The 12,010-nt window shown below is 39.6% G+C and overlaps 1 protein-coding gene across 3 annotated transcripts in view; it reads right to left on the reverse strand.

Annotated features, from left to right (window-relative positions):
- Positions 1-12,010, reverse strand: part of ptprua (protein tyrosine phosphatase receptor type Ua) — a 245,385-nt gene that overhangs the window by 103,315 nt on the left and 130,060 nt on the right. For all 3 annotated transcript variants that reach the window (XM_065471328.1, XM_065471329.1, XM_065471327.1), the window contains exon 4: positions 791-872. In XM_065471328.1, the coding sequence (XP_065327400.1) occupies positions 791-872 (82 nt within the window). The remainder of the gene's footprint in view (positions 1-790; positions 873-12,010) is intronic.

Here is a 12,010-nt window from a genome sequence, read left to right on the forward strand (position 1 = left end):
ACAGTGCAGAAATGGCTTATTACAGAGTAATTATGTAATCTAACACTCTGCTTCATATCACAACTGGGCAATAATAATTGGTCGCAATTACAGCATTTAAATGACTAAAACTATTATTTAATAAAACACTAACACCGAGCCCATTATCAGTTGATTCTCAGTACTTGCTGTTTTGGCTCCACGTTGTCTGTTCTGGAAGTCAGCATGCATTACTGAAGCTTTTGCAATGACCTCTGCTTCCAGGCAGACCAATCAGTTCACATTAAGCTTTTGTCTATGATGCCCAATAGAGCTAATCATCTTGGTAATGGCACAGCTGTGAAGAAAAAGGTCTCATATGATGGATCCAACATCAACTACTGTACACACTAAAACACAGTCAGGGAGTGTAATAGTAATTTAACAGAACATAACAGAATTTTCAATAACACCCGTAAACCACCAACCTCCCGATATCCCAGTGATGCCAAAGAAAAAAACATCTCCCTGAGAGGATCAAAGTACAAACACTAGCTGTCCTTTTCCTGCCTGTAACATCACATTAGCTTTAAAAGCACCCGGCTGGGAGCATAGCGATCAGTAGAAAAGGTCAGCTGTTCTTCCAGGACAAAAGGGACACCTCCCACTGTGTTATTGTGGGTCTGACACTTGGACATGTACCAGGTATGTGTGCCGCGGTTGCCCCCCTGTCACCAGAATGGTTTCATAGTCTTCAATCACTTTTCAGAAGCTGTTGAGTTCTGTGGCCTGGACCACCATTGTTATGAGTTGTACAGAAGTGGGTACTTACAACAGGGGTAATTGAGCAGCACTATGTCGTCCAAGGCAATATAGCCCTGCCGCTCCTCAGAAACAGTCGCTTCAAAGATGACCTGTGAAGACAAAGGGTAAATTAAATGACTACACCCCGCTGCATGCTGAATGGCAAATAGATTGGGTGAAATTAATATCTAAACGCCTGGCAAGAACAGAAAATTCACATGTTTTGTTTCACTTACTACAAATTTAAAGGGGAATCTTAATTGTAAAGTTTTACCCTGGCATTACACCATAATCAAGAATGTTTCATTTCCGTTGTGTGGTATTTTTCAAAAGCAGCAATTTAATCACAGCTAAATTAGCATTAGTTATTAGCAGAACCTTTTCATCTCTTTAAAACACCAACAGGGAAATGTCAGGCTTTAGTGTAAGCCCTTCAGAATAAAGACGCCAGAGCCCTCTAGAGCCTCTTTTTGTATTAAAAGGTCAAACAAGCGGCAAAGATACCCATTTCAGACCTAAACACTTCTGAATGTAAGGCAGCTACAAAACAGCTTTTTGCAGAGATACAATATCTATGCCTAAAAGTATCATGTAGGGTCTACCTTACAATGTGAAGCACCTTGAGGCGACTGTTGTTGTGATTTGGCGCTGTATAAATAAAATTGAATTAAATTGAATGAAACGTATGTATATATGCCTAATGTACAATGCAGAGCACTGCCACTGGTAGCCACTTGATTTTTTTAAACATAAACATGCATGTTGTCACTTATCTATCTTTATAGAACATGTTGCATGGTGTCATCATATATGGTTCTGGCACCCGGTGGTGGTGAAGTCATGGGAATTTAATGGTTTACAATAAACACACAAATGCTGCATCTCCGGTGCCCATTTTATTAATCTGCTGTCTTGGACAGAGCTTTGGAACATGCTCCTGTTGTTGGAAACTGCCAAAGCACATGCCTCCAGATTAAAAAAAACAAACAAAAAAGGTAAATGACGTTGAAAATCCTGAAAAGCAACAAGTGGATCTCTGAGTTAGGATTTCTCTGTCACAAATAAAAGGTAGCCAGCACTACAGAACAGGTGGAGGGGGGGACTTAGCCACTAATAGCTGTCATTCTGAATAATAGTAATGCCAGAAGTAGGAACTGCTCAAGTACATGTACCTACAAACATTCCACCATAAATGCAAAGTTAACTTGCTGCCTTAAAATCTAAATGACAGAGGTCAAAACACTTTTGTTCAGCAAAATGCATCACCATGTCTCCTCTGTTGTCATATACTGGTGAGCAGGTACATTTACTTGATTACTGTTAAGACGACACAGCAATTTGTGATCTACTAAGCCCAAACGTTCAAGGTTCAGGTGCTGTACAATTTGATATGTTATAAATGTAGACAAAACCCCTATGAATCCTTATATGACTAAAGATCTCTTTCCTTTCCCCGTTGGCCCTTTTATTAAATCATCTGCAGGAGTCCTTAAACACAGCCTAAATATTCAGTCAGTCATCTAAATGAGCCAGCCACACGCAGCGACTCGGAGTGAACGTGTAGGCCTCCCAGCATGCAACAAAGTCATTCTAGGTTTCCGAGTAGTAATTACAGTCAACAGATCACAAATCATTCCCGCCGCAAGCAACTCTTCACTTTGTACTACAGTATGACAAATTCTGAACTTGGGGATTGAGTGCATTAACACCTGGTAAGATGAAAGATGTAGCTGTGCTCTGCATCAGACATTTCACCCACACTTAATACTGCTAGTTGTCTATGCTAAAGTCCGGTGGAAGTCAGACTGTGACCGTGTACTTAGACAGGCAATAGAGTGGAATGTTGACAATACATCAGGCTTTAAGTGCCTGAGGCAAATCAATAGCACAAAAGGCTTTGGCAGATGGATACAGACTAAGGCTTTCTTTCCACTAATTTATTTTTATTTTTCATTCCTATGTCAGGCCATTAGAGACGTCTGACCGATTAACTCTTCAATTCATCACGCGTCAACACACCCACCACCATCGATTCACTCAGCTCCATGCTTTGAGCCATCATTAAGCCCCTCCACATCTGCCCTCACTTATAGACGAGTGTGTTTCACTATGACTGTGTCAGATGCTGAGGAATAATGTTGGCATACAGTAGCTATGCATATTCACACAAGTCATTATACAAACGTTACAGTAGAATCCCCTTGCAGTATTTACAAATAATATAAAAATACCAATGATAAGGACTGACAGAGAAACACTACTGGTGGCCAGAAGCTTGGCGCCACTACCAAAGCTATAAACAAACATGTAAAAAAAAAAAAAACTAAATCAAAACTGAAGCAGACTGTATGAAAATCAAATTTTGTGCCATTGCCAAATCTATCTATCTACCCTCTATCTATTGCAAATATTTTGTATAAGCTACTCTATGTATATAAGCTGTATTAAAAGACTGAAACAATGCATAGAGAGAAAACATATAATACTCATATAAGTATGCACAAAGCAAAATCTATTTCAACAAGCAGTATAAAAGATGGATTTGTCCAACTGAAAATCTCAAATTCAAGGTCATTCTCCAGCCTTCTCTCACTTTCGTTTCTGTCTACTTTGTTATGACAAAAACGGGCCATGCCCCCCCCCCCAAAAAAACCCCCAAACAAACAAAACAACCAAAAACTAACGCTGCAAACACACCTGTGATGTGTGAATAAAGGTTTGGTGTACTGCAAGCAGCAGGGTGCCATCTCTCAGGAAGGAGCCCTGTGTCATTGTCAGCAACCAAAGGAAATGGCATGAGAAGCACATCCAAATCAGAAAGCAAGCTCAGCTACAAGCCAGTGGAGACAGTTAAGAACAGTGCTGCACAAGGGCAGTTACATTTGAGGTAAAAAAGCATGCAAGAATTTTAATATGCACCTCCTGTGGCATCGTGTTTGGCTCATAAAATTCAATGCTAGAGAATTGATAGTAGACTAACAAATAACACATTGATAGTAGACTAACAAAATCCATACAACGTCCCAGGAGGCCTTCGCTATGAATACATAAAATGAAGAGTGGAAGCTGTAAACTAGATTGCAATAAAAACAAGATTTGCACAGTAATTAATATTTTTAGCTTTTAGTTTTTATTGCAGAATTGCAGGAAACATTTTTGTGTGCACGCTAATAAAGAAGCTATCATTTGACACAGACACCAACATTCTTCATGAATTTATTTAATTTAACCAGTTATTAGAATTTTTGATGAATGTGTTGAATAAAAATGAGAAGGATGTCCTGTTAATTGACTTCTTCAAGTAAAATTAAACTAACACTATTGATCTATATTGGCTTTGTCGCATTAAAACATAAATATATGAGAAGCAAGTGGCCCTGCCACTTTCCTTTAACAGGCTGAGGATGAGTACAGTGCCTTCGCTGCAGTGTGATATAAAGGACCAGACAGCATATGCTGAAGGCTTTCTTTCCTTCTGTGTGTGTACTTAAATGTGTTTATGCAGTCACATTGAAGGGACTTGCCTCAACACAAAGAAAGAACCCGCGATATAAATCATGAAATTTTAAAGGGAAAACTTAGTTTAATGTTAAAGTAAGGTTACTGTTAGGTTCAGGTAAGTCTATGTTCTTTTGAAATGATGAAAATTGAACTGTGCGTGCGCTACATTTTCCAAATATTTAGTCTTCAAAAATCTAATCATTCTACTTTTCAGAACAAACAGATACAAACTGAAAATGTTCCACACGGTTTGGTGCATAATAATTTGGACAGTAACATTATTGTCACAATGGGAATCAACTGCTCTGTCTAACCCTGAGATACTATTTGAGACCCAGACAGTTGCTTCTTGTGGCTGATTGTTTGTAGATCATTCTACCTTCAGTTTTGTCTTCAGTAAATGAAATGCACATCTAGTTAGGCTCTATCCATCTAGAAGTCCTAGAACTGCTTTTGTGGCATATTCTGGGTCATTATGCACCAGCAGTACATGCTCATGCTGAAATATAGTTTGGTCTGTTTTTCCTGTTGGCTGAGAAATGAAATGAAAATTACAGTGCTTTTAAAAAGTGTTGCAGGTGCAAAAATGCCAAAAAAAACGCTGCAAAAACTGTAAAAAAAATATTTTAGCCCATTGCTAGGTGGTTACTAGGTGACAAGACTGTGTAGTCATATACCATGTATAGCTCAACTTTTGAGCACATAAATTAGATATGATTATTAAAACAATAGGATCCTTTCATAAGGCAAATGCAAAAAAATTGGTCATTTTAACATCATTAGCATAAACCTTCAGAGTGAACTGTTGTAAAATGGCACTATATGAATAAAACTTATGTGAGCTGAATAATTTTGTAATTACATGGAGTATAATTCTACAGATAACTAGAAGAGAAATTCTTAAAATTCTTACTTAACCTCTTATATGTCAGATATGAATTAATACAGTCAAGTTAACAATGTATGTTGCTGTTAATGCTAAATGCAGTTGCAGTTGTATCAATCCTTTGCAATAATACAAGTTTCAGGAGGATGCTTATAATATGAAAAAGAAGCAATATGGTGCTCTGTTTCAGTCAGCATTAAATGAATAAAGCTTTGATACACTGGGGAATGTGGAGCTGTTATCAGTGAGATAAAATTGTGCTGGGCTAGATTTGGAGTGAATCCCTCATGCTTAGGTAAGCAATGTGATGGCAGACCTTGCCACTACCAATAAAAACAACTATGAGAGGTAATTGCTTAATGCAAATACATTGAATGACTATTGCAGAAATAAAGAAATGTTGGAAAGACAATTCTTGTCTGGTCTGTTTTCTTTTCTTTTTGAAAAAAAATCCAATTTACGTAAGCTCTTCTATAAACTCGCTTTAGAACATCAAGACATTTTTCCAGGAGTCCAACTTCTACAAATTTTGTTTTAAAAGTGTCTAAAACAAAACAACAATTGAAAGGATGACCTTTTGCAGGTACTAAGTAAGAGAAGTAAGTAACGAAGGAGAGAAGGAAATTTATAGATGTATGGTAAGTAGTGCTGGGCGATATGACGATATATATCGTGTGGACGATAGAAAAGTGTCTATCGTGCCATTTGTCTTCTATCGTTTCTATCGTTTCTAACCCTAATTTTATAAATTATTACATAAAATATATCATTAACCCTTTACAACCGGTCGGAGCAGGCACACTCCGTTTTCCCTAACTATTTTTAAATCCCTGTAGTACTGGAACCACGTGAAATAGCGCAATAATTTTTTTTGCATATGAAACCGTAGGAGTTGTACTTACATCTTATTCCATTAGCTTGTCCTCGGTCACGGTTTCCTTCCACATATAGCTTTGCAAAAATTGCATAAAAAGCACTTCCAGCAACAAAAATATAATATTCCAGATTTGCAGCAATAAAAGCATAATATTCCAGAAACACGCTTTGCCGATCCGATCAGCTGTTCATAACACATACTACGTTGGAATATAAGTCAGCGCAATTATCACATGTCCGCCATTGTCTGGCCGAAACCGGAAGTGACGTCATTTTCGCGGAAAATATAGTTTTTTAGCTTCAAAGCCTATGTTGGTGTTTTTAAAAGTCATGTTTGACTTTATGCTTTTCTGTATCGTTTCTGGGATGCTTAGAAGTCAAATTACACTGTTGGAAATAGTTTATTTTGATGCACATGCTGTGTTTTTGCAAATTTGCATTTATTTATTTTCATTTTTCCTATGGTATATAAAAATTTGTGTATCTCAAAAATAAAACTATGAAGACACTCAAAATAAATTTCTCGTGGTTGGAAACTATTTTGTGCAACTTTTTTGTATTTACAGTTTTGAGGGATAAGCCTCTTAAATTTCTCTAACTAGAAATATATGTAACAAAAAAAAAGATTTTCAGATTTTTTGTAGTTTATTGCACTTTTTTGCAATTTATGTAGTTACTATGGACTTAATACATACATATTATTAAACTTTGGGCTATAACGGTTGTATTGATGTATAGCAACTTGAAATGCTCCCACAAATGGCACTACAGCATGTAAAATGTAAAGATAAGCTCTTTCGGACTTGGTTCTGTGGTAGGTCTTAAGGGGTTAAATAGCCTGTGGCAAATATATTAGTGTTGTCTTCTCACGATACATACTCTTAACTTTATGCAAGAGAATATAAAGTATAAAAAAATTATATTTTTCGCAAAGAAACTCCGTCTTGTGGTTTTGCGACATGGTACTGCTTTACGTGCACCCGGATTTGCGACATGCTTTACGGTAACTCAAAACAAAGACTGCACCCTCTCCACTCGCTGTTTACAGACTGCATACTTTCCAGATGACCACAGGTCAGGTGGTATATCGTGATATATATCGTTATCATGATATAAAATAATTCATATCGTGATAAATATTTTTTCCATATCGCCCAGCACTAATGGTAAGGGTGTAATACTGAGATACATTCAGGATTAAGACAATGTGATCAAGAGGACAAAGAGTAAAAAAAATAGAGGTTGAAAAAAGTTTTTTTTTTAAAGAGTGTTACAGAGAAAAAACGGTTTATTTTTTTCAAAGAGCACTTTTTTTTTCTTCCAGAAACCAAGATGACAGAGAATGAGTGAACCTGTCTGAACTCATTTCTCTTCTGTCCCTCAAAGTCCACTCGCAAACAGCAAGTCTCTTCACCAGAGTCAAGCAGAGTCAGGCAGAGGGTCATGAACTCAGTCAAATGACACCTAATGATTTAATCAGACACTCAGCAGTGCAGGTTTATCTTCCATTACAGGTGCAATGAACTCTTGTAAAACACGGCTATAGTCTTCATCTTTTAAGTTGCAAGAGGAAGGACCTGTTATTAATGGTTATTAATTGACTGATAAGGCCGCATGTTTAGGACACCTGAGTGTTAAAAAAAACTATATACAAAGTCTGAATTAAACAAAATATACACAGAATTAGTGACAAAGGGCAAAAGTCTGATATTCTCAGCAATGAGGACCAAGCTCTGGCAACAGTTGTACGGGGACCAGATACCTCACAGCAACAAGACAGATACCCCATACTCCAGGAGGAGCTTCCACAGGACACCCTGAGGGACGAGGTTCAATACCTACAGTCTACACGTGTTTGCCCAACACGTGTAGACTGGTTGGGAAAACCCTGATACACCTTCAAATATCCTTGAGGGAATAAAGAGCTACTCCACTGTTCCATGACCAGGACAAAAACCACATTGTTCCTTCAGAATCTGAGGTTTCAACTAACAGACACACTCACCTCCTCCTGGCATGGACCTACCCAGTAAAGCTGAGAAACATGAGCCCCCTGAAGTTTGAACACACTCGCCAGCCCCCCTTCATGAAAAGGGGAAGTACAACCACAGTCTGCTAATCCAGAGGCCCTGTCACCGACTAACACACAGTGTTGTAGAGTGGTGTCAGCCACAACAGCATCACAATATCTAGGGCCCTGATAAACTCAGAGAGAATCTCACCCACCCAAGAAGATCTGCCACTAAGGAGCTGATTATTTACCTCAGTGACCTCGCCCCGAGTGATTTGTTCCTATGCTCTGTGTCGACTATAGAAGGCATGTCAGGGGGATTGAGGAGCTCTTCAAAGTAGTTCTTCTATCATGTCCTCAGTTCAGCAGATGTCAGCAGAGTCCTATCACCCCTCCTTGCTTTGGCTACTGCCAGAGTTGCAATAACCTTACTGCATGGTAGAAATAGCCCTTATAGGGGTTCTTTGTCCATAAAATGTTTGTAAAGCACATTTAGCCTGGCCCTTCACCTAGAACACATTTACCTTGGGAGACCCTACCAGGGCCAACGACAACACTGCTTCTAGGATCACCAGGGTACACCAATCCCTCTGCAAGATAAGGTGGTGATTCATTCTATTTCAAATGAAAGGATACAATAGAAATAAAAATAGATATAAAAAAGACATAAAAGCACACACAGCATTACTGGGCTAGTCTGTTTTCTGCTTCTGGACGAGTGGTTGAAGAATCACTTCTTAATATCAGAAACAAAGTACTTCTAAAATGTATGTGTGCTCATGATGCAGAAGAATATATTTTAGACTCTCCAGGACTCTAAGTACTTGTCTCCTAGACTCCTTTATTACAATATTTGATTAAACATACTTTCACAGTTTGAATTAAAACTGGAACTTTATGTCTTTTTTATTGTCATTTTTGATATAGTCTTTTTTAATGTGGCTGTGTCCTGATCCAAAATAATAAAATAAAGCCATGCTAACTTAAACCTTGATTTTTATATAAGAAACTGTTGGTATGGAGCACAAAAGATTATCATATGGTTTCCTAGATTAAAAAAATTTTCTAAAACTACATTTCTTCTACTACAGCTACTTTAGCCCACAGAGTTGGACAGCTAATAGTTTGGATAAGTTGTACTGTCTCTAAATAGATGTGTATCATCTTCTAAGAGGACTTCCTGCCAAAAAGTTGGATACATCAGAAAATATCCTATTTTCAAGGACAAAATATGTTAACATTATATTAACAATGGACATGTAGAATCCGGAACTATTGGCAACGAAATTTAAAATCTTATATCAGTAAAAGCCTAAATGCTGAAGGCCAAGAGCACCTCAGATCACGATCCAACATATCTCTGAAGCAGCCTGTCTTCCCTCAGGAGGTGTTGACACCCAATGTTTATTGGGTATATTTTGAATTTAATCTATTTAATCTCTACCACCAGTACCACCAGCAGCTGCTTAGGGACGCACTTTCTCCCCCGAGTCCTCTGATATGGTGGTCCTACCCCTGTGTGGAGCTGCTGCTCTGTGGCCTGCTGCGGCTAATCTGTTGGCTGGCAGTGCTGGACAGTGATCTTTATCAATAGCACTGAGCAGATGGATGTGTGGACCCCTGTGGGGCCTCTGGAGAATACTAAAAAGAGGCACAGAGCCTCTCTCTAGGCTCATCCCTTCGCGCAACAGATAGACACACTTGGTTCCTTTGTTTAAGCCTCTTCACTCATCTGCACACATTTACCTGCTTCATTACCTGGTGCCAATCATCCAGGTTTATAGGACAAATAAAGCAATCTGTCCTGTGTCTACATGCCTGGTGGGAGGACTTTAGAGAGCAGTGCCTTCTCATCACTCAAACATCTTGGACATACGTCACCGAGGTAGTAGATTACATTGCTTATGCATTCCTGCATGAATGGTAAACACTGCAGTGCTAAGCAAACTCCCCATCTGGTCTCACTTGTCTGATTGTTCTCGTTAGCTCCCCCCTCCTGCCTCCACCTTCCCCTTTGCTACAGCCCGTGGCATGCAAACTTCTAACATCCATAGAGAAAGGAAGAAAATCATTACTTTAAATCATTTTGGCTGTTGTGAGAGTCGCTCAGGACAGAAGAGCTGAGGATGGTAAAGCTCAGGCTGTCCTCATTGATCTGTGCAACCCTCTAATCTCATTAACTGGCTCTTGATTTATTGAGATGGGGCTCAGAGTGCATCAAGGTTATGGAAGCAAACACCCGGACTGCTCCCCCGCGCTGAGGGTCGCATGGAATTGAGGTCAATTGACTATTCGCTGCACCCACGCTCCCACAATCCCTTACACCAGCTATTGCCTTCTCATTAACGGCAATTTGGGGGTGGGGCGAGGTGAATTGTGTTGGAGGCGACAGGCTTAGTGGGAAGAAAGAGAGCATTAGGGGATAAATTATCAGCCCTAATGAGGTGAGGCAGGACTGGATCCAGTCATCAGAATCTTACAAGCTACACAACGGTGCTAATAATGCAGCACCGACAATACAGGCATCAAACAGAGCTATTGATTACACTGCAGCACACAGGTAAATTGACCAATAAATAAAGATACAACCCAAACACACACCCACTGTAATTATACACCTATTGAGCCACTGTGATATATGACAGAGGCAATTTGCTATTTGTTGCATATGGTTTGAGTAATTGGGAGCACGATAATAATGCTGTTACAGCTGACAGCAGCCATGTTTTCATAGCTATAGCGCAGGTGTGAATGTGTGCGTGAATGTTGTCAGTTTCTCTGTGTTAGCCCTATGATAGACCAGGGAGTCCAGGGAGTACCCCTTGCCCTATGACAGCTAAGATAGGGTCCAACACTTCCATGGATGGATGGATGGATGGATGGATGGAGTGAGGGAGGGAGGGAGGGAGGGATGGATGAGAAATTGGCTTAAAAGACTAAAGCTGAAGACGAGCTGATAATGCCAAAGGCTGAAAAAACCTCACCTTGTTTCCACTGACATCTCAAGGAAGGAAAGAAAACCTTATGACTAAATAAATACGCTAAAACTAATCTGCACTGGAAAACACAGTGTACATATGACATCAGTGTTAAAAAATATTGATATAACTGCCACTAAAAAAAAAAGCAAAATGGGGCATGAAAAACAAACTGTGTGTATCTATTCCTGAAACTGTTTTTATTACATTAGTACGTGTGATATTTGTCCAAAAGTTGATTCTGTTCATCTGGACGTAGCGTTTTCAGTGGGAGAAACGGTTCATTCAAGTGACTTCTTCAAGTCACTTCCTTTCTCTATGGATGTTAAAAGCCACAGAGACAGAGACTAAACGAAAACCTGTAGTGATCCCGTATGTGTCAGGAGTATTGGAAAAGTTGAGACGCATTTTTTCTAAACACCGCGTCTCTGTGGCTTTTAAACCCCAAAACACGCTGCGACAAAAACTGGTCCACCCCAAGGATCGGGCCCCCGACACAAACAGAGTAACATAGTGTACGCTGTTAAGTGCCAGGATTTATATATCGGGGAAACCAAACAACCTCTGGCGAAGCGGCACAACACAGAAGAGCTACCTCGTCAGGCCAGGACTCTGAAGTCTATTTACACCTACAGGCCAGTGGACACTCTTTCAAGGATGAGGATGTACACATCCCGGACAGGGAGGAACGCTGGTTTGAGCGCGGAGTCAAGGAGGCCATTTACGTGAAAAGGGAAAGACCATCTCTGAATCGAGGAGGGGGCCTAAGGGTACATCTTTCACCATCTTACAATGCTGTGATTGCAGCCATTCCCCAACTCTCTGTGAATGGTACTCATGGCCATTGATCAGTGGTCTTTGATCAGTGGTTGTTGATCAATGGTCATGAGATTTTGCATAATTATGATGAAGGTGACCTCCCAGCCCATTGTTCCTTCAGTGGGCTGGTTTCAGTCATAATGCAAATGTACTGTTTATAGGATTGGGGAAACCTGC

Source organism: Pelmatolapia mariae, linkage group LG22 (genome assembly GCF_036321145.2).
Source record: "Pelmatolapia mariae isolate MD_Pm_ZW linkage group LG22, Pm_UMD_F_2, whole genome shotgun sequence".
In the NCBI taxonomy this organism is placed as follows: domain Eukaryota; kingdom Metazoa; phylum Chordata; class Actinopteri; order Cichliformes; family Cichlidae; genus Pelmatolapia; species Pelmatolapia mariae.